The following is a 24,331-nucleotide window of genomic DNA, read 5'->3' on the forward strand; positions in this document are numbered from 1 at the left end:
CGGGGAATCAGGCCTGTCCATAAGCCCTACTTCCCACTAAGGCACCTCACCTGTGCCAGAGAAACAATACTTTAAAGCCTTTCTAAGTGTGGCCAACTTGGTAAAAAGTAACAGTTGATTAGAACTTTCAGAGGAGCTGACTGAGCTTACAGAAAACATTAATAGATGCATGTAGTTCCCAAAGGAAGGCCTATAGACTGTTATTTTCTCTTTTTCATTTTTTAATGGCTAGTTCACTGTGGCTATATAATAGCGGGGAAGGGAGGAAGTTTGTAATGAGAACAGTCTCCAAGTCCAAGCATGGCACCTCTCTTACTAGAACAGGCATCTGAGTATTTCCTTTTAAAAAATGTCTACTATCTCTCCAACTATTTCAACAAATGACTATTAAACTGCTTCTCCATATGGCTGATTTTCCTGATAGAATATGATAAAAGTTTATAGACAGAGCTAATTTTTTATCCCCTAGAGAATTCTATGAGCAAGGTATTATCTCCAGTTTGTAAATTAAGAGTGACATCTGCCTAAATCAGACTGGGACCAAGGTTCAAATCCAGAATTTCCAGATCCCTGCTTTAAACCAATTATGTTCAAAGCAAAACTGCACTCAGCTGCTTTACATGATCCAAAGAGGCTCCACAAATGCATTTCAAGTTATATTTTAACTGCAAGGTTCCCCCTACCCCCAACTAAAGGCTAAATTAGTACCATTTCAGAAACCAACAAGGTTCATCTGGAGTATTACAACTTAAATAATATTCTTCAAAAAATAAATCCAGCTATTCAGTTAGCTTCTCTCAGATCACCTCAATTACAATGAATAAACTAAATAACATGACTTTATAAGGAGTCTTTTAAAAAAAGTATTTTTATTTTATTGTCATTGGTGTTTTGCCTGTATCTGTATCTGTGTGGGGTGTCAAATCTCCTATAGCTGGAGTTACAGACAGCTGTGAGTTGCCATATGGGTGCTGAGAATTGAACCAGGGTCCTCTGGAAGAGCAGACTCTTAACAGCTGAGTCGTCTCTCTAGCCCTATAAGGAGTCTTATCTAAACCTCAGATGTCTGCAAAATCTCTAGAAGTTTTAGGTATATTTTACCAAGTTTAAAACTGTTTTATCTTATATTTTATTTCTCAATGGGGCTTTTTGGTTTTGTTTTTTTTTTAATCAAAAACCAAGTTTTGGAACACAGAAGACAAAGGCAAACAATCCCCACTGACAGTCTCACCTCTAGCATTTACCCTTAATTACTTTCCCCTTAATTACTTTATACCAATGTGCACATCAGATGTTCTGTGATAGGCTTGGATTCTGACCACCAATTTACGGACTGTAATGTGGTGTAGCCAATGAATCATGTAACAACAATTCTCATCTTACGTTGTATCAATGCTTGCTCAGAAATCTGAATAAATGTTGGATGAGTGAGCCAATGACTAAACATGTTAGTCTGAACAGGCTTTCAAAAGCTTACTACCCAGGGACATTAAACTTTTCTAAGTGATAGGCCAACTCTGGTAGGTGGCTGACTTGGGAAAGGCAGCATAGACTTCTCCTCCTGTTTCCACCCTCTGCAGTTGGGAAGTATATGCATTCACCGAATGGTATAAGCACAGGAAGCTACTGCACATGGCCGAGATGACTAAGCATGTGAAACCTGGTGAGTCAGTGAAGACTTCTGGAGGGCTAAATCTTAAGACAGCACTCAAGACGGCTCTGAAAGGACTACAACATTCCACATGTAGACTACAGAGGTCACCACAAACATGCATGTACTCTGCTGTGTGCTGGTTGATCAGGGGCCTGCCAGTCATGGAACTGTCTGTTAGGTATAGCATTAGTGGACAGGAACAGCTCAATATGTTCAAAGTATAAAACTTCACACTCAACTAGACAAGACAAATTTGAAAATAGAATAATGCTGCTAAACCTGCGAATCTATGAAATCCTCAGAGAAGTTCATGGCTCCTTCCTAATTATCATCTTGGACAGAGATCTCTTGATGGTTCCTGAGCCCTACTTATTATTCAATTACTGAATACCCCAAATTAAGCTTTATGTAATTACTGGATATTTTAAATTCAAGTGCATGACTGGTGGATGTTTCCCTCACAGGTAGACTTCCAAACAAAAGGGGTAGCACGAAGCTGCTGGGTGAGCTGGCCTTTGACAAAGCCGCTCAAACACTAACTACACTGGTTTGGCACAGGGTCTTTTAGTAGCAATTAAAGAAATGGAATGAGACGGATTACAAAGGACTGCTGCTTCATGCAACATCCACAATACAGCTGCACTACCACAGGCGGCAGCTTGAATACCACGTACAGACATTACCATGGGGTGAGAGAGGCACAGGATGAAGGATTGACAGCACTGCTGACTGGCAGCCCCACATCTCCTGTTCATCCAATTCTTTGAAGACCACAGTCTAACATGAGAAACAAGGTGCTCATTCTGAGTTTTGCTTATTCACCACCAATGCCTATGGTCAGCAGGCAGGCTACCCACCCTCAAGAAATAGGCACCAGCATTTATAGAGCCATGCCAAAAAGGAAAAAAAAAAAAGTGAATGATTTGGGAAATGACAGTTGTTCTGATGACCTGGTTTGAGCTCTCAAACAGACAAGAGTATCAAAAGGCTTTGGGAGAAAGGCGAGAGAATACTCTTTTGGTTCTAACAGCATCTACTGACAGGTGAGTGGAATGCGGTATGAACTAGATATCAAATACGAGTTTTCACCAATGAATATGGATATGGAGTTGAAACCACCAGAAGAGGAAAGGATTCGTGAGTGGAATCTACTGTTCTCTAAGTAATCTGTGATTGAAGCATTTACTGAATTGTCTCTCTTCAAATTCTGTCTAGAGGGAAACTAAATCCAACGTGAACCAGCAACTGTGAGCCACATTTGAAAACCTCATGGAATTAGACAAACGGTCAACCTCCAGACACTTGCAACCTGGGAACAACAGTAAGGAAGGAAGTTCTATTAGTATGTGTGCAGCCTTTGGTCACAGATTGATTTCTTCACACAGCTGAACAAATCATAAAATCCATATGGAAGCAAAAAGATCTGAAAAAGCAATCTTTAAACAAAGCTTGAATGTATGTACCACATTATCCCTCACCTCCAAAGTACACACTTCAAAGCTATAGTAACTCAAATGTTACAATAATGGCATAAAGTAGATACAGAACAAAACCTAACACCCAGAAACGACCTCTGCATTTACAGACAAATGTAATGGACAAATATCAGAGGAAAATGATATTCACAGGTAAAAGACTAGGACTTCTTTCTATATAAAAATTAAAGGGGGGGTCAGAAACCTAAATATAACCAGAAACTGTGGAAATACTAGAAGAAAATACAGGGCAAAAATTCAAAACACTGAGATAGGGAACAGGTGTTTTTTGTACAACTCCAAAAGCATAGAAACTAAAGCAAAATCAGAGAAAGGAAACTATCCAACACCTTTGTGCAGCAAAGCTGATCAATGACAGTGGAAAAAGATTCTGCACATTAAGACAAGATTAATACTCAGAATATATAAAGATTTGAAAAAGCTCACCCCAAATCACCCATTTAAAAATAGTAAATTGATACTTCTCAAAAATCGAACAGCCAATAAATTTATAGAAGGGGGCATGATTTCATTAGCTCTGAAGGAAATTCATGTCAATACCACAGATACCACCCATCTCACTAATGATTATCAAACAATGTGGAGAAAAGGAAAGCATCTTCATTTATATTCATCTACCATCCACGGGACTGTAAATAAGGACAGCAATCAAGGACAACACTATAGAGGTTTCTCAAGAACTTCAGATTGGAAATAAATAATTTGGTTTTCTTATTCCGAGGTATACACACAATGAAATCAGTTGGAACAATGTCATCATTTATTAAAAAAAAAAAAAAGGATGAAACTGAGGAGTTATATGTTAAGCCAAATACCTCAGACACAGAGATCTCAAGAGATCTCCAGGTTCTCTTTTATATGTGGATATAAAAACTAAAAAGGCAACCAGAATGTGTAACTGTGATTAACTGTAGGCTAGAAAAGTAGAGAGGCTCTTACAGGGCTTACTGGACAGTCAAATCACTGGGTACCTCTACACAGGTGTGAGGAAGCTACGGTGTTCCATGGTATGGCAGCGGTAGTGCCAGTTCACAACTGGAATTACAATTACTGTATATATTTAATGAATAACTACTAGTGAGGAGCCCAAAAGCTTTAGATACAAAATAATGATAAAGAAATGGACATATAAATTATACCAATTAATCAGTATCTACTATATATACATTGGAATTCCACCTTCTAGCCTATAAATATGTATGATGATGTTAATATTTGAAAATGTTTAAAGGAAATGTTAACTGCCTTACCATTACTCAATGTGTATGCATCAAACATCATACTGTACCCTTTATAAATTTGAACAATTAATAACTTCACAGGTTCAGAACATGCATGCTCACACTATTAAGTGGTAGTGAACTGTCTCCTTCATAATGTATATTAAACATCTGCCAAGTCGCAGGCTTATAAGGTAGCAGCTGTCACTAGCTCGACACCTGGTATTCAGAACTTTGGACCTTCACCTTTTGGGGTTCTGTGCATGTAATAATTTGGTGAGGGATTTTGAAATTTCAGGTAGCCCAGCTGGGCTGGAATGTGTGATCCTTCTGCCTGAGCGTCATGAGTCCTTGGGCGACAGTGGTGTATGACCACGCCTGGCTAGATGGAAACTTGAACATAACTTTTCTGGCTTTAGATCCATTCCTACCCAGGACAGTAATCAAAGGTGGTTAGATTTTGCTTTATTTTGGTTGGTTAATGACTCAAAGCACCAATTAGGACTTACAGAAGTGTGAGGTTTTAGTAAAATAGTTGCTAATGGAATTTTGTAATCTCTCAATTCTTGAAGCAGTAATAATGTTGCCAATTGACAAAAAAGCAGTAATTCTGTTAACAAAACAAACAAGGAGAAAGATAACAACTGAGAAAATTCTGTAGGGATGTATCCAATGTTTAATTATTTCAAAGCTTTATTCCAAAGCCTTTCCCAAAGTATGTTCAGAATATAGTTTAGAGATACAACTTGTAAAACAAACTCTTGGTCAAATCAGTTTATTAGTGGATTACAGGGGGTTCACTGAAATGTTTGAATCTATGCTTTTAACCCCAAAGTAACAACAGGGATTAACAACATTAGACTATTTCTGTAATTAAGCCTACCATATAACCCTGTGTCTGTCTGTCCATCTGTTCCTTTTTGAGACACGGTCTCACTATGTAGTCCAGGCTGACCTGGGCTGACCTGTGCTATGTAAGCCCAGCTGGCATCAAATTCAGAGAGAGATCCTCATGCCTTTGCCCACCATGTACTACCACACCCAGCCTTATACAACCTTGATATTTTGGTAACATCTCTTGGATAATTATTTAATAGAATACATTTTATAGTCTGTTCTCTACGTCAATGTTTGTATATTAAAAATAATTTAAACGAACAATCCTGATTTAGACCTCATGTAATGACCACACCCTAAAGGCGGATCACAGACATATGTAAACTAATGTTCCTATTGCTGTTGAACAGCTTATTCTCGAATGTGGGAAAGACACAAAGAAATACAGCCATGTGCACTAAATTGTGAACCTAAACCCAAAATTATGTGACCTTAGGCTGCAATTCCTATATAGTTCCTAGTAGTTTTCTGTTATATATACATGCACCTGTACATCCACATCTTCAAAGATACAGGCCACATTTTTCATCTTTCCAAGAACCTACATGGTGTTGGATACTTAATGGGGACTTAAAAATGTTCTGGGGGCGGGGTGGAGGAGGAAGTAGAAGTTAGGTGAAGTAAAGGGGTACCTATAACAAATGAAATACATAAAACATTTTAATATTTATATTTCAACTCAGTATTATAGTATTTGAAAAGTTTTGGCTCCTAAATACGGTTGTTTTAAAAGTTGGTATGAACTTTTCCATGTACAACTGAAGCTTGTTATTTATTTTGCCTTACTACCACACGGAACAGGAATTTATCCAAGAGTTCCATGTTCAGATGGAAGAACTATTTTGCTGTTGTATGTAATACAGTAAACAGAGTTTTGGTTTCTCTAAACTCTAAACTGTTGGTGGGAAGTCTCATGGGGCAAAGAGAGTCTAAGGGGACACTCTGAAGTTTGGGAAGGTGGGTCAGAATACAGAAGTGAGGGGGCCTGGGCTGCTCTTCTGTGCTTGTTTGAATGACTGGCGTGCCCTATCTGGCACCAAGCCCCTCACTCGCTCACTTAAAGAACTGCTTCCTCCTGTATCTAGCATAGAGCCAGCCGATTCTATGCCTACGTCTTGTCACGTCCATTTCCCATCTCCGCTGCTACCACCCAGCTGGACCGTGAGCTGAACCAAACGCTTGCTGGAACAATGAGATGAGTGTGTCAAAATGACGATCGGCAGTCTCAAAGCTCAGCCACAGTGGCATCATCTCTACATACATTCTGCTTTGACTTCAGCTTTTTTTTCTGCTCCCATTAAATGCTAAAGTGATTTTTCTAAATAGAAATGAAATAATGACACTCTGCTGGTTAAAATCCTTCAAGAAGTTTATTTATACTTCTTCTGGGTATGGTGTCCCGTGCCTCAAATCCCAGCCTTTCAAGGCCGGTCTGAGCATGACAATGAAACTCTGTCTAAAAAAAAAAAAGAAAGAAAAGAAAACCACAGAAAGGCTGGGGATGTGGCTCAGTGATGGGGTGTGTCCTAGTGTATCCAAGCCTGATTTAATCCCCAGTAATATCAGAGGGAAGGGGGTGGCAGACTTACTTTTCTGGAGAATCTAACACCCATACTTTCTTTGACATATAATTCTTCTTAATTCGAATAATCAATCCCCCGTCCACTCTCTCCAACAGATCTGCATTTGCTGTTTTCAGTTCAAACTGTGCCTTTTGACCTCTGGATGTCCAGATATCCATGTCTCTGGGGGAAAGCTCTTCTCCACTTTCTCTCTCAGCCCCCACTACCAAAGCCTTACCTTTAAGCATGGTGTACTAAAATTGAGACAGACCCTCAGTCTTTACTTCCTGCTGGCACTGGAGACGAGCTATTGATAGAAGAGACATGAATCTGTAGGCACATGGTGCAGAGTCCACACCGACACTCCAGTGCTGGTCAGTGTGCGCACGCCTGCTTCCTGGGGAACTTACTTTTGATTTACTGTGTCGGATGAGGGCGGAGAGCAGTCTGTTGGACTCTCCCATCACACCAGCATGGTCTTTGGCTTCACACCACTCAACCAGACGCTCCACCAGCTTAGCATTCTTCCCCAGTTGTTCAGCAGCTTCTGCTGTAGGAAACAAGGCAAGGCAAAACCAGACGGAATCACTGGTAGGCGATCCGCAGACAGGAACGCAAGTGCAGGAAGGGGAAGTACAGGTCTACAAAATGGCAACAATTTTACAAAAGCAAGCACTACAAATGCTTCTTGCTGATGGCCTATTTAGCTTATTCTACATTGTCACAGGCTTTCACAAAAACATAAAAACAAGTAACTTCATAGTCCTGGTTAAGCTGAGCACTCAGTCTTCAAAGAGAAAAATACAAAATAAATCTTTAAAAATGGTGACTGTCACTGTACTAAAACATGGTTTTTAAGACAAAGCAAATATGGGTATGAAATGTCTAAGCACAAAACCCCAGGAACCAATAGTAAGACATCAACCTACAGAGAACTTAGGTATTAATAATAATATACAACATAATTTTTACTCAAAATCATTTAGCATAAGAATTAAGTCTAAAATCAATCTCTCTTTAACTTTTGTTTTCGATTTACTTTTTCAATTCTATAATTCTGACAACTAGAAACTAAAGTCCCTTTTAAACACACAGAACACTATACCAAGACTGTGACTTGGAAACTATTTCTTTTACCTTGTGCATCTATTAACATTCTTAGCGTTCCCAGGAGTTTGAACTGAACTGGTGGCATTTCAGATTTAAGGAATTTCAAAACTGTCTCTGTGACTCCAGCTGATAACATCTTTGCTTTATTTACAACTAGAAAGAAAAAGAGACTATAGTTAAAATGGTGCTAACATTCTCAATGAACACTCTATTCAACACACATCTAGTGCCTACTCTTTTTAAGACCCTCTTCTATATTTTCCTATGTAGAAATGTTAAGAGTGAGGCTGTTGGGCATGCTGGTGTATGCTAGCAGTAAGAGTATGGAATGGTGAGGCAGGAGGATCAGGAGTTCAAGGTCCTCATAAACTACACAACAAAATTGAGACTAGTCTGGGATACAATCTGTCTCAGTCCCCCTGCCCAAGGCAGGTGGACAAACAATATGATTGGGTTTATGTAAGTATCCTGCTTACAGGAACACAACACACAAAAATCATACTAGTTTTGAAAAACATAATTTTAAAGCATTTAGTAAAGAAAATCTGAAAATGTTGATATCTTATGAAATACACATGTACTCTTCAGTGTTTTTCTTTATCACTGTATTTGACTCAACTATACTAATATGTGATAGACACTATTAAATATTATCAATATGCTATACAAATCAAATATATATGGATTTACTTCATGTTACTATACTATTTTACTCTGTCAGAAATTTAGTTAGTAGAATAAAAGAATTAGCCTTAAAAATCACCTATGTCATTTTCTCTAAAAATAACATTCTATGGCTCAAACTGTTAATGCAAAGATATATCAAGGCTATTTTCAAAAATATACATATCTGCCCGTAGGATGAAACAAAAGGGACCCACTACCTTATGAAACTAGTCTTTAGGGGACCCTGTTCATTGATGTCACATCTTACTTCACCTGAAGATGCCCAAGAAAGCATAGGCATTGTAATATAATGAAAGCAAAGAGCTCAGAAAAGTTGATCAATTCATTCAGTCATCTCAAGAGATCAGTTTTGTACTGTCTCAGAAATATGTTTAACATATGGTCTCCATTTCTTAGTTAGGAAAAAGGTAGAGAACCTGAAGACTCTTCCTTGCCCCGACCCTCTTTTGAGATAGCTTCTCACCATGTAGCCCTGGCAGGCCTGGAACTCACTTATACGAGATTGACCACTAACAACATTTTTGCCTCCCCAGTGCTGGGATTAAAGGCATGTGCCGTAACAGCTGGCTCCCCCGCTTTTGCTGACAGGGAGGCCCACAAACCATGCAGCTGCTTCATTTTACCTGGAATGGCTAAATTCCTGAGGGCACTTAGTGCTGCGTGCTGTACAGTCACATTCCCATCTTCTACGTGTCTGTCCAGCAAATCCATGAGTTTTTCTACAATTCCATTGTCCACCATATGAATACAATTTCCATCTACACGAAACAAAGGCAAATTTTCTCCTTTATAAAAATGTGTTTAAGTATCTTAGAGCCCAAAATCTTAAGCACTAAATCTTTTAAACTATACTGATCTACATCACAAGCTTAATATTCTGGCAGTCTTACATTATTAAATAGTTCTAAAGAGAAGGAAGGAGGAAATAAGTCAGCCATGATAGTCTATAGGTTTTTTGAAGCAAAAACCTCAAAGTCTGAAATGTTCTAAATTCTGAAAATTTGTGGTAGAGATAGGAATCTGTAAGTAGAAACCCTATAATTGAATTGATGGGATCAATTAGCCACAATTAGGACACACTAAAGATATCATCTAAAACTACTTTCAGACAATGTGCACAAGGTGTATAGGAAATAGATAAATTTCATGTTTAGGCTTGGGTCTTCTGACCAAGATATTACCTAATGTCTATATAGATATTCCAAAATCTGAGAAAATCCAAAATCTACAATGCTTCAGGTCTAAAGTATATTGGATTAAGGGACATTAAATCTGTGCTATATATGAATAGTTCACATCGGAGTAAAATTGAATTATAAAAACAGTCCACATTTCTTAGATGTAAGAGTTCTTAGATTAACTATCAAGGGTATCAGATTTACAAGCCGGTCTAGTACCATTGAAATATTATTAAACTAAATACTGTACACCATAGGATTATTTGTATGTAAATTTCATGGACATAAGGGCATAACCCAAGAACCCAAGAATGAATATTCAGGTTATTAAAGCCAAAATAACATGACTGGAAAGGAGCATATCCCCCATCAGATGTATATGCTCAAGTTCACCAAATTTGAAGTACAAAGTATTCAAATCCAATGCACGATCACTGATCTTTAAATTTCAAAGTTCACATGACTATATAAAATGTGTCACTTGTTAGTAAAGTCACTACAAATATTTCAGACCTCTAAAAGATTAAGGAAACAACACACTAAGCATTTCTGGACTGTATACTTTTGGAATATGTGATAGAAAAGTAGAAACTTAAAAAATGCAGAACACTTTATTCACAAGGAATAACTAATATGCATACCATTCCTGGCAAAATTTGCAATTGCTAATGCCCCAGCAAGCTGCAGCTGGTGGTTATTCGATGGAATCCAAGAAAGCACCCTTTGGAATACACTGCCCTTTCCTCCTTCAAAAAGTTTCTGCATGGATTCATCTGGAGGGAAATGAAACAAACAGATAAACATAATTAGGAATAACAAACCCATGTTCCAAAGTGGATATCCAACTAGGAAACTAGACACCTCACAATAGTAGGTTATTAATAATAATAATAATAATAATAATAATAATAATAACAAAACAGGTAATTAGTAGAGATTAGACACTAAAGTTTATAAACTGTGTAGCTCAATTTCCAAGTACCACCTGGCTTTTAGGACCCTGGTGCCATAATTGTCTATTCCATATGACAGGTCTCCAAACACTGGAAGACAGCAAAGAGTTTATCGCTTGTTCTTTTCACAGGGTGTATAAGGTTTCAAAACCACCACAGCAACAGTAAGCGAGATAAGAAAATAAGATGCTTAGTGTAGTGTTTCCGAAAGGCACAACAGGTCTAAAAAAATCTGATGACTGGCAGAAATTCAAACTCACCTCCCAGAAGTAACAAAACCATGAGATCTGAAGCAGTTTTAAGCTCAGCGATATCGTCCTCTTTGTCACTGTCCACCTTCTGTTGAACAATCTCCAGTAGACACTCGACCAAACCTGCTTCAACCAGCTGTAGTTTAATAGCATCTGAAAAACAATGGGAACAAAATCATAAGTTTTGATGACATGGGGCCTCCGGTATAAATGACCTGTCATAAAGAATTTGAACTAGTGTATTTTAAGCTTAGTTAATGCACAACTTAGACAACAACAACAAAAAACCCAACAAAACACCTTTGAACACTTGAGTTTCAAGATGAAGTACTTGATGGTCCAGCTTGATTACACAAAACTTACTTCATTTTTCTATTTGAAATTATTTACCCTCTCAAATGTCTTATAGCATCCAAGTACACCAGGTCTTTTTTAGCTCTGACAATAACCAATATCACTATTCTTTTAGATATGATGATTATGTTAAAAGGCAAATGTATAGATTATAGAATATACATACATATTTGTTATGTAAAATTAAAATATACCTACTACTGGTTTTGAATAAAAAGCTTTAAAAAATTATGGTATTATTAGAAAATCTGAACCTACACAGAAGTATACTTAGTTTGGTATTTTGTATAGATCCAATTTTTCTAGAGTGGTTTATAACTTTGTAAGTCTTATTTTCAAAAACAGCTTTAAGTTTTCATTAATGTAAACTTTTTTTTGGATCACAGGTACATGGTGGTTCCTTGCACTAAACTGTATTTCCTAATGTGTCTTTAAAATGTTTATAATATAGCTGAAAGGAAAAAAAAATTAAGTCCCCTCATGGTTAATTGATAAATTTTGATATTTCAGAAAGATGATTTATAACAGTTTCATTTTAAAACCTGACTGTAATAGTAACTTCACCCCCACACTGAGACTATTGTTTTATAGTGCTAATATCCTATTATTATACCACTTGTGTTGTTGAGGGTTTTATATGTGTAGCCATATTTATGTCCTCTTTGTAAAACATTCAAGTGTATATTTTATTGTTTTAGTTGGGTTTTACTTGGTTGCATTTATTGGTTTCCTAAGCTGTATGTGTGTCACATACAGCAATGGCTGTTTCAGTCTGTCATGTGGAAGAAAGAATTTAAAATACACATATATTTAACGTTTATTCTTTTAGGTAACTTCAACATGGGAAAATTTAACTTTTTATCTTTACCAGGGTTATTAATTTTCCTTTGAATATCTTTAAGTACAGAAAATATACTGTTTTTTTTTTTTTTTTTTTTTTTTTTTAAACATGCACCTGTATTGGGCCATACTTAAAGTAGGATGTTTCCTTGGTTACAGACCACTAGGGCTAGAGAAGTGCAGGCACTAGAATTGAAAAGTATGATTTTAAAAAGTCTTAGAAATGTTAAAGCCTTGAACTACACAGATACAAAGTCACAATTATGCTTCTTGTATAGTGAAAGAAAAAATTATAAATAGGATACAATTAATACAGAAACAAGTTTTCAAAGGTCTGTCACTTGGTCCCCTGTACAATTATTTAACAGAATTTAGGTAAATGAGAAAGCATGTAATAAATAAAAACTCTGCTCTATGGGAACTCTGGACGGTGGGTACAGTGATCCTTTGGCATAAGACTTGAAGATCAGGGTAACATTTTCCCTCAGTAGAGCTACCTAATGAGATGAAAAGGAGTTTCTCTCTGAAGAATGAGATTTAGGTTCTTAGAACATGTAAAATATGTGGGATAAAGGTTACAGACCTTTCTGATAGTCTGACTGGAACCATGGATTTAGAGACTTCAAGTTGCCTTTGTTAAGATCAGCCAGACATTTTGGCAAAGCAGATTTTCTAGCACGTTTATCAACACCATTTTACCTAACGACTATCCTTATCACTTGTTTATATGATATGCAAGAATGTATATTCACAGAAGGTGTATCACATATGCATATACATACACATTATATAACCTGCAGTCCAGCAAATAAACGGAGGCAGGCAGTTTCTTTGGGCTCATGCTTCACTCGGCCACACCGCGGTGGGGTACTGTCACTAGGAAGCCTTTGCACAGTTAGGGCAGGTCTCTGCCCGCTTAGTTAGGCTCCTCTGGACCCTGACACACACACACACACACACACACACACACACACACACACACACACACACTCACTCACTCACTACGCTTTAATCCTAGGAGCTTCTCAACCCAGGCCAGCCAATCTAGCAATCAAGATTCTCTATCATACAACCTTTATTTAAAAGCCAGGGAAAAGCCATCCACGCAGAAAATACACATATAAACATAAGCAATTGCGAAAAAGACAATTGCTCAGACCAAGAAATTGCCCACAATCTAAGGAGTCCCTTTATACATTTCTCATTCTGACCACAAGCTCTTCCCTTTTTATCTCTCATGCCAATACCCTGGCTGTTACGATAAATCACCTCCATACTTTATTACCTCACCAAATAAATAAGCATTCTTTAAAGCTAGTTTAGTGTTGTCTTTTTCATTACTATTTATGTGTGTGTGTGCTGGGGATTGAGCCCAGGACTGCATGCCTCCCAGGCTACTGAGCTATCAGTCCTGACCCACTTTTCATTTAACTTTATATAACTAAAACGCGTATTTCTTAGTGTTTGTTTGCATTTTCCTTGAATTTTTTGAAGAAAGAGATATTGATTTTGTGTATGTGTGGGTGGGGAGATGTGGAATGGAGAGGGAATGAATGTCCATGGAGAGTCAGAGGACAACTTGTAGAAACTGGTTTTCTGCTTATGCTATATGGCTTTGGGGATTGAACTAAGGTTTTCAGGATTGATATCAGGAATGCCTTCTATATTTTAATATAAATGTTTTTAGCTTTAAATTTCAAATTGAAACCAGTACCTTATCTAAAATCAATTAAAACATATATGCAGACCCGGGTATAGTGGTACATGTATGTCTTTAATGCTAGCATTTGATAGGCAAAGGCAGGTGGATCTCTGTGAGTCTGAGTCCAGCCTGGTCTACATAGTAAATTCCAGGATATCCAGTGCTACATAATAGAGACTCTGTTCCTACCCCCACCCAAGCCCCCAGAAAAAAGGGCAATGGGATTGCCTCCAACTCTATTTTCCCCTGTGTTCTTAGTACTGTTTAGCAAAAATTCTGTCTTTTCCTTCTGTGGTGTATTTTAAATTATGTGCATTTTTGAGACAGAGCCTCTCTGTGGTGGCCCTGGCTACCTACAAGAATGTGGTGTCTTTTGCAATTTCAGATCTTTTCCACCACACTCTGCACTGTCCCTTCCCAAAACATCTCCTCTCTTTTGGGACTAAAAACAAGAACAACAAAGGAACATAGTGAGTTACCTTCCTTTTTGTGACTGCTCTTCTCCTTTTCTTTAGACTTCCTTCAGGGTTTCTTTTCTCCCTGTGTTTCAGTGCATGGTTCCATAATTCAACTATATCTAACCTGTGTTAAAGCTGCCATCAAGTACTTAATTTTGGTTGGAAATTTCAATTTGGGAATTTCTATTTGTTGACTTTTAAATCTGCAGTGTTAAATTTTTATTATTTATAGTTTTCATTCTGGTTTTTTTAACTCTTGCTTTTCATCTCTCTAATACAGTAAGCGACCTGTTTTGATCTTCTGTATGTGTACATGTGTCCCTGAGTGTGGGTGTTCATGGTGCGCATGTGGTGGTCAGGACAGCCTCAAGTGCTGGTCCTCACCCTTTGCCTTGTGTTGCCGTCTCTCTTGTTAACTGCTGGGCACACCAGGCTACTGCCTCCTATTCCACTCCAGCAGTACTGGGGTTACAGGTGCATGTGGGATTTGAACTTCAGTCCTCACACTTGTCCGGCCAGCACTTTACCTAGCACATACACTCTGTCTGGCTTCCACTCTCCCTACTTTAAGTCGATGGAAAATAACTGTAGTACCAGGAGGTTTGCTGCTGTCTGTTCTGTTCTTAGTTAGTGTGGCGCCTTGTCAGTGTCTGGCTCCCCTGAATATGCAGTAGATGTTATATTTGAAAAATCATTTTACAGTGGGTTTGTTTCCTGATTTGCTCCTATCTTTTTGGGTCCATCACTTAGGCTGTTTTTGCTAAAGAAGGTGTGATTCACCAACATCCCCATTGGTGACAGGCCCAGAACTCCGAGCTGTTTTCCTCTTGTGCCTTTATAGGGTTCAGAAGTAGAGTTCAGTCTCTTACTCCACTTGTCTTCTTACAACTGTGTCTGTGTGAGAATGCGTGTGGGGGGCAGGTGTCAACCCTGCGTGCTTTCCTCCAGCACGCCCCACTCTGTTTCTTCAGACAGGACGGCTCACTGAAGCCGAGGCTCACTTAGCTGGGCTGTCTGTCTGTCTGTCTGGCCATCAGCATCCAGGCATCTGCCTGTTTCCGTACCGCCCTGCTGCCACACTTGACTTTTACATGGGTTCCGGACCTGACGCTTGAGTGGCGGAGACCTTATCCATTGAACCCTCTTCCCAGCCCTCCTCGCCTCCTCCTACATTAGAGCAGAAGGAACTGCAGAAGCATCTTCGCTAAGACTCTAAAATCAAACGTGGAAAGTGGCTACTCTAAATTTAGGCACAGTCATGGAATAGATAATAAAGCTGAAGTTAAGGGTACAAAAATAAAACATAACAACATTAATAGCACAAAGAAGGGCTTTGAGTTAAGAACTGGCATTAAGGAACCTGAAAAGCCCTACACGATCGAACAACAAAGGGTGGGTTTTCCTTACCATTTTCTGCCAATGGAGCTAGAACTTCAAAAATCATCTCTCTTTTATCATGTTCTACTTGTTTCTTGAATAGTTTTACCAGCTCTTCAGCAATGTTTGTACTAGCAAACTGTTCTTTACTCGACTCTGAAAAATAAGAGAAAAATTTAGAGTAAGTAAACAAAATTAAACCCAGAAATTTATTTCCTATTACTTTTAGTATTCAGGCATTTTGTACTATTCATGAACACAAATGCTCTTCAGACACAGGAAACAATCAAACTGATTTCTAATGCCCCTGAAAAAGAAAGTGTCTAAAGCTTTAGAGAAAATGTTCTGACCCAGTTACATTTGAGGCCATAAAAAAATGTTCACTGGAATAATAATATATAGGTAGCTATAGCAACGATAAAATTACTGAGTCATAAATTCATACTTTCAGGGCTTTCATGCAAAGTGGAAAATTGTTCATAACCAATTATATTTTACATTGCTGAATAAAAGATGACACCACTGTATCTTTAGTATAACTTAATGTTTTTGTGCTGGTTCTGACATGACTACTGTATTTTTGTTATTTGTTTTTGTAGTGTTAGAAATTAAATGTAAGGCTTTGTGCATGTACTCCATCACTGAGACACAAGCTCACAGGTATTATTTCAAAGCCAATTCATCAGTGTTCCGGAAGCCTTATCCCCTGTCCTCTTCAGCGTGTCTAATCTCACCCTCTCCAGAAATCCACTCTCAGTCAGCACTGAAATGTCTACATTTCTCACATCAACACTCCCTCTCTTCAACTGTCATTCAAGTTCATTGTTATAAACTAGCTCCTTAAACACATCCTCTATTTACATGCCTCCACGTTTTTGACAAACACAAATCAGACGCATCCCTAAATGCTTATTACTTTCTGTCAGGAGGTCACCTATGCATGAGCATGCTTTGGTAATGCCTTCCTTCCCCTCTCCTCAAAAGGTAAAATGGAGTCAATGCAGACACACTCTCCTGTTCAACTTTTCAATCCTTGAAATTCACAACACTGGCAAGAAGGTCAAGATGACTGCTTAACTTCCTTACCATGAAGTCATGTAGTTCTGCACATTTCTCAAGTTAACGCATTTACAAGATGTAGAAATATAACCATGAAAGGATTGAAATTGGTCCTCAGCAAGCAATTGTATGTGCTTGTACACTCCAGCCTATCAAGGCTATCACTCTCCCTTCAGGTCAGGTGAGAAAGAGCTCACCAGCCTCTGATTTCTTACTGTACTCTCTTAAACTTTAAAAGGAAGGGACTTCCACAGGTGAAGGACACCTGTGGTAGACAGCTTGTTCTCTGGAGCACCACTGTCCTACAGAAACAAGCAAAGCTCATCTTTATATTTTACCCATTAGCTTTAAATTATTACCCATCCATCATGAAATGAACACAAAATATTGGCAAAACATCTATTTTTCATGCCATCGTTAAAACTGCCATATTTTAACGTTCAACACCACGTGTGGCCGGTGGCTACTCTGTTACCGTGCAGTAGTCCTAGTAATGTGAAGTAAAGCACGAAATTGAAGGTGAGTGACATGAGATCTGAACCATTCTGTTATGTTTGGATATGAAGAATGACATCAGTATGAGATTATAAGGTGACTTCTACAACTCTACTGGACATAAACTCCTATGACCCACTTTGTTTTATTAAAGGAAAATAATACTTCTAAATACTAACTGAATGTTTTTTCCTTCTTAGCCTCACTAGCATGAAAAAGAAAAGTAGAGGAGAGACGCATACTAGAGTATGGTTTTTGAGCTAGGTGCAGTGCACGCCTTTAATCCCTGCATTGGGAGAGACGCAAGGAGATCTCTTGTCAAGGAGACCAGCCTGGGCTACTTAGCGAGTTCTAGGCCAGCCAAGCGATAAAGTAAGATTCAGTCTGAAAAAAGAAAAGGAGAAAGACTAAAAAATATTTCCAGGGCAGGTCAGATAGCTCAGTAGGTAAAAGCAATTGCCACCCAAACCTGATGACCTGAGTTTAATACCTGGAACCCACAGTGGAGAGAAAAGGCTTGCCAAAGTTGCCATCAGATCTCCAGACAGACACACACCCCTTATTATTTTAAGCTTCGAGTCAAACTGAAGTACTGAAAATTAGTGTGCAAAGAACACAAACTTTTAGAAAGATAAATAGCAAAGTCCTGGTACCTTGTGTTTCATTATAAAGTGTAAGATTAATAAATATATTTATGCTTTAACCAGTGCATTGTCTAGGACAAAGCACCAGTGACATTCCTATAAATATGATGAAGAATTATAAACATGGCTGTGGGGATGATTCATCCCAAAGGTTGGAAGGGAAGCAAGGGATAGAGAAGAAGGAATTAATGTAGAAAACAGGGTGGGGAGGAAAAGAAACAGAAACAGAGATGAAGGGCAGAGGCAGTCAGTCTTTTTGTTATGACAAAGAAATGTCTGCAGCATTGGCATTGTTCTACCTGTCTTCCAATTTTCAAAAGTTTCTTGAATTTTGCTCTATAATACTCTTACAAATACACAGGAACCTGCAAGGTGGCTCAGCAGGTAAGAACACGCTGCCAAGCCTGGCAACTGAGTTCAGTCCCAGGGAACCACAGGGTAGAAGGACCAAGGCAGCTCTTACAAGTGACCCTCTGACCTCCACACTCATGCTGTGGTGCGTGTACAGGCATACACATACTCTCTAAATGTAAAATATTATAGATATAAATATATATTTATATAAAAGATATATAATATATATACTTATAGAAACCCCCCTACACTTTTAGGGATTTTGTGAAAAGATGTAGAAACACCTTAGTTTGCTATGCTTTTAAGGTTCTATAATCAAATAATTTATATTAAAAAAGAAATTATAATGTTTAGTTTGTGTGTGTACTGGTGTAAGTAAAACCACAGGCCTCTTGCAGGTTTTACAAACACACTATTTTTCTGGGCTATATACTCAAAGTTCTTAAAATTTAAATCCTAATATATAAAATAATTAGAGAAGCAAAATAGTTGCAATTGTAAAAAATGTAATAAAAAAATCTAATTGGATTTATTTCTTTAACATTGAACAAAGTACCTTGAATACATGAAAGAAAAACTGAAATTATTTAAGTGGATCCCAAGTTCATAAAGAAATAGCCACTGTACGAGCATTAGAAAGTTAATGACACTTATGGCTTGTGATGTAGACTTACCAAGTTCTGCTAAATTCCCAAATGCAACAAGACACATTTCTGTAAGAGCTGCATTATGGCAGTGGATACCCAGTAATTTCACTAAGGTTGGGATAACACCCATATTGATTAGCTGAGCTTGAAGAGAATCTGTTAAAACAGAAAAAGAAAAAGGGAAGAAGTGTTTATATTATCAAATATTATCAAACAGAAAACATCCGTTACTTTCTATAACTCAATTCTCTTTGAATTATAGCAAAGGCAAATGAAGTCCACTCGTTTTGTTTTGGTTGTGAGCCTAGCCATAACTTGCTGAATCATCTCTCCAGCCCAAGTATACTCATTTGATTGACTTGAATATTTAAGTCACATCCATTCAGAAGAGCTGAGATTTTAGTCTTTTCAATGATTAGCAGAAATTTATTAATAATTTTAAAAATATATCAAACCATTATTCTTTTTCTTCTAAATGGGGTCTTCATATACCTTTAAATATGCTTAATAATGAAGCTTTTAAGATATATGAATAAACACGCCATTGGTTTTCAATAGAAAGGTTAGAAGTATCTGTGTAACAGCAACTCACAATACAATGCTAAGAAAAACAGAAAGTGAGACCAAGAGAGAAGAGAAGAATCTTAGAATTTAAAAAATACAGTTCCTTCTTAATCAGGAAAAAACCATCAAAAGTATGTAACAAGCAAAGCAACTGGTTCTGAGTATTTGCAAGCAGAGTGGTTCTGTGATGACGGCTAGGAAGCAGTGCAGTTCTAAGACGGGAAAGAGTCACCTAAAGTATCTTTCTATCAGTTTTCCTTAATTATAGTGACAGGTCATCTCAGTCGGAAGGATGACTTGAGAAGTGAAGAGGAGGACATCAACACTGTCATTGTTCATTCATTTTCTAAGTAACTAATTAGTGTTAAGGCGCTAAACATGCCTTGTGTCTCCACAGGGTTTCCTCATGGACACTGTTAATAAAATACCTGTAGCAAGGCTGAAGGTAAATTAACCCAATGAAAACCAGAAGTAGTCCCTCTTAGAATGAGCTAAGAAGAGTGACAGACACTCATGCGTTTACACAGAACATTACTGTCAATAATGGGCTCATCTGAAGACAGGAACGTTCTTTCCAAGTTGTTTTTTTGTTTGTTTGTTTTTCTACTTTAAAATTAAATGCTATTTAAAAGCTAATTATTCTCTCCAAAATTTTAAAAGTTATCTATCTGGGATGTAAAGATAAAATTGCTTCTTACAAAATACATTTTCTTTCTTCACAGCACAGATCCCTTGACAGCTGCCCATCCCTTCATTACTCTTCCCAATTCTTGAGATGTGGATGTGAGTGGGTGGGGATCAGAAGAGAAGACAAACGGAGGGCTGAGCTCTCTCACATGCCAGAGTATTACTTGCCTGGTGGCTTTTAGAATGAATTATGAAGAGATGGTCAAAGACTACTAATTGCCCCTGAAAACTGAGTAAGTAATTATGGCCAATTATCTGGTTTGATTACTGGAGCCTGTCTGTATAAGAAAGGGGCCTATTATCAAAACAAGAATAGAAAATAAACTGGACAAAAAGGCAGGGCCACACTTATAGTTCAAACAACCTAATAATACATTTCAAAATCAGCAGTGGAATTATGAAGCTTATTCTAAATGAAGGAAAAAATATATTCAATGAAATGATTTGCTTTTGTACTTTTAATGCAAAAACTTCCCTGAATATACAATAAAGCATTTAAATGAATGATTCTCAATACTTACAGGCAAAACACTTAGGTTAGACTATACAGTGCAGTATGTTACATGGCCTGAATACTTCCATTGTAAGTGTATTACTTATAATGATCATGCACCAAAAACCTCTCCAAGTTAAAAATTATTCTGGTTACTTACCAGCAGCATTTTGCACAGGTAGATCAAGCCAGCATATCTTTGCTCTTTAGCAGTAATTTTACTCATTTTGACTATCTCATCACATACTGCAAACTGCCGTATACTAAAGACATCTCAGGTATGTAAGCGTGGGCACTAGCGCATGCATTGAGTGTGAGTCAAACTCTGTTCTATGTCTGCTTACGGAAGGAAGCATCACACACCCCCTCAGTACTGTCAGTATGAACTTTACAAATACCCAACAATGCAGGGACATCAGGTAACTCAACAGGATGATGCCGCTTAGAAGATGACCTTCACATTCTAACTTGGCATCACTATAACTTCCTTGGATTACTTAAAAAAATGTCATAAATTTAGGTGTCAGGGTAAAGAAGAACAAAAAGAAATGTAGAACTTAATAAAATCTTTGGAATACAAATTGCACCAGTAACATCTGAATTATAGCAAATCATCAGGAAGAGTAGCATAGCCAAATAGCCAATGGTGTGATTCACCATGTTTTGTGAAAACTGCTTCTCTCTGAGAGCATGTTTAAAAACTACTCAGGAGCCAAAATAATTATATGCTCACATAGAACACACATACCACACACAAGAGAAAATGTACAGTCATCCGATTGGACAGACTCATTTTGGACCAACTGGGTGCGTTCTTTTATATCTATTTTTCTGATGCTAACTAAAAACAATAATTATACTCAAATAACTCTGAAATTTGTCCACAATGTATGTAAGTTTTCCTTGGATACTGAAGACCCAGAAAAGAAAAAACGGAACTTAAATAAGCAGGCACAAACTTTCACATTGTGGATAGAGGCGTTCTACAATACTGTTTTCTATGTGGGATTGTTGAAACCCTTCTAGAAAAACTACCAAAGGAAAATCTGTTTTATAAAAATACCAGAATTTTTACTTGTCTTTTTCAATATATTGACATGTGTGCTGATGATGTAAAAAGAATGGTTGGTAAAAATGCTGGCACTCTGTTTGAACCTAGGCAGTGACATCAAAAAATAACTACTATATTCGTTTTTTTTTTTTTTTTGTTTGTTTGTTTTTGAGACAGGGTTTCTTGGTATAGCTTTGGAGCCTATCCTGGGCCTTGCTCTGTAGACCAGGCTGGTCTCAAACTCAGAGATCTGCCTGTCTCTGCCTCCCAAGTGCCGGGATTAAAGGCGTGCGCCACTACCACCCGGGTGTTTTCTTTATAGTAACAATATTCACAGTAAAAATGCTGTTTTTCTCAGCAACTTTATTTTTGAAAATACTTTATAGATTGTTCATGTTAACATATCACTTCATCATGATAACATATCACTTATCACTTTAAAATGTTATAAGAAACACCTAAAATTTTAATTTCTATCACTATAAGCACTGCTAGTAATAACCTAGACACAATAGTAATAGCCCAGACACAATAAAAAATTTTCATCTTTTTAGGTGTTTAAAAGGGCTCAGAGGACAAATGTTTAAGAATCACTATCAAAGAATTGCCCAATTTTTATAAGAGTTGGGGATATGGGGGAAGAAATCAGGGGAAAATATCCTGAATTTTAATGAAGGACTTGGCAGATATAATAAATATGGGAGAGAGGGGAAGCCCAGCAACAACAGAAAGCATGTTATAATTTAGGTTTTGGTTTCAGATATTTTTGAAAGAAATTACTTTAATAAAGCATCTTAATTTCTCATCTCTTTTATCTAAACATGCTCTACTTGGGCCTAGGAGACTACTCCAGATCTAGTTTATTTCAGTTGTAACTAACTATGTATGTTACCACTAGGTAAGTCTTCAATTAAATGGGAATATTATTTGTGTGGGGTATTCTTAGTCATGGAAGCAAACCAGTATATAACTGATATTTTTTAATTGTCCAAAGAAAGCTTGTGGATGTTCTTCAACAGATAACAGTTGACATTCATGCTATCATAAATATGACGAGAAGCAAAACTTTTAAATTAAAGAGCAACAGGAAGAAATTCGTAGAACCACAGATAATTCATGTTTTCTGGACACACTGAAAAGTACATGAAACAAGAGCAAGACTAAGACGTTTGCATCCCTCAACCAACACCAGCAACTCTAGGTGAATTTGTATCAGAAGTTCTACAAACACAGAACTCAAACAGCACAACCCAGGCCGAGACACAGCAAACACGTATGTGTGAGACAGTCTTTAGACAACACAATGCCATCCATGTCTGAAGACTTTCTACAACTGCTCCTGACACACATCACAGACAAATACCAACCAAAGTACAGAGTTACAAAACTACGTTATATCAAGATGACACAGGCCCTGCATGACCGATCTATGGGGAGGAAGAGGAAAAAGGCACTGAGGGGGTGCAATACAGATGCATGTACAAAGAGATAAAAGGCAATCAACGCATGCGCTGGTGTGAACACTTACCTACCTACATTTGAATTTCAATGGTTCCAAGTTCTTCAGGTCACACTCAGGGAAACTCCAAAGAATGGAGATCTGGAGAGAAGATCTCAAGTTGAGGAACCTTTTTCCCCCTGAGTTTTAAGTTTAATGTTTAAAACATTGGTATAGACTACAGGTGCACAAAGTATGCCGAAATGCTAATAACTCAATTATTAATTAATTACTAAAAATAAGTTTAAGTTTATAACATATTTAGCTAATTCCTAAGGCTTCTACAGACAGTGCTAAAAGATTATTAACCCTAGTGGTAAGACTTAAAGATGAAACTTTATCAAAAGGAAATGCCCAATTAGAAATACAGCCTACATATTAGTATGTATGTATGTATGGTATTTCTATTAGTTACAGAATAAAGGTAGGATATTGCTACCTAGAGGCTTTCATTAAAACCCCAAGCTAAAGTAAATGAGCAGCACACAAGTGGTACAGCGAAAACCAAAAGGCAGACATCTTAATGAAATGCTCTATTACAAATTAGTTACAAACTATTTGAGCATAATAGACTGAAAACAAAAAACCAAAAACCCACCTGTGACTTAATGAAACACCCGCATTCCCCAAACCAGGATATGAATATTAAAAATTAGAAATGATTTCAGTAATGTAGCATTTCAGACTTTAAGCTGGTTTTAGCTCATTAATACTGAGATGAAAGCTGCTGTAGATACACTTACTAAGAGGGTGAGGAGTGTTAACTGGCTACACCAAGGCACCTGTGCAAGTAAAGATGTCCCTCTACTTTACAAACAGTGCCCTTGTGCTGATTACCAGGAACACAGAGTTTTATTCTAAACCCAGTGCTGAAGGTATAAAACCACAACTAAATATTTAAAAAATAAACTTCAAATCTATTTTAAGAGGCTTTAAAAAACAAAACATGCATATGTGTTTCACATCCAAAATGCCCCATTAATTCTAACGTTAGATAGTTCAATGACATATAGTCATTTCAAAAAGAAAAGAAAAAGCAAATCAAGATGCATTAGTCATGAGAATACTGGAAGCTTTAACCAATATATTCATACTCCAAG

At 37.4% G+C, this 24,331-nt stretch overlaps 1 protein-coding gene across 6 annotated transcripts in view; it reads right to left on the reverse strand.

The window, feature by feature from the left end:
- The window catches only part of Rap1gds1 (Rap1 GTPase-GDP dissociation stimulator 1), a 138,394-nt gene that overhangs the window by 12,199 nt on the left and 101,864 nt on the right, over nucleotides 1–24,331 (reverse strand). For 4 of the 6 annotated variants that reach the window (XR_013052392.1, XM_076575059.1, XM_076575056.1 and 1 more), the window contains 7 exons: nucleotides 18,966–19,094; nucleotides 15,770–15,895; nucleotides 11,018–11,161; nucleotides 10,446–10,577; nucleotides 9,250–9,384; nucleotides 7,967–8,092; nucleotides 7,240–7,379 (listed from right to left, as the gene is read on the reverse strand). Coding sequence is in view for 5 of the 6 variants with exons in the window: in XM_076575059.1 (XP_076431174.1) it covers nucleotides 7,240–7,379; nucleotides 7,967–8,092; nucleotides 9,250–9,384; nucleotides 10,446–10,577; nucleotides 11,018–11,161; nucleotides 15,770–15,895; nucleotides 18,966–19,094 (932 nt within the window). In the remaining variant the exon portion in view is untranslated. The remainder of the gene's footprint in view (nucleotides 1–7,239; nucleotides 7,380–7,966; nucleotides 8,093–9,249; nucleotides 9,385–10,445; nucleotides 10,578–11,017; nucleotides 11,162–15,769; nucleotides 15,896–18,965; nucleotides 19,095–24,331) is intronic. The other 2 variants (XM_076575060.1, XM_076575057.1) reach the window with 1 other exon arrangement.

Source organism: Peromyscus maniculatus, chromosome 6 (assembly GCF_049852395.1).
Source record: "Peromyscus maniculatus bairdii isolate BWxNUB_F1_BW_parent chromosome 6, HU_Pman_BW_mat_3.1, whole genome shotgun sequence".
NCBI classification, from domain to species: Eukaryota; Metazoa; Chordata; class Mammalia; order Rodentia; family Cricetidae; genus Peromyscus; species Peromyscus maniculatus.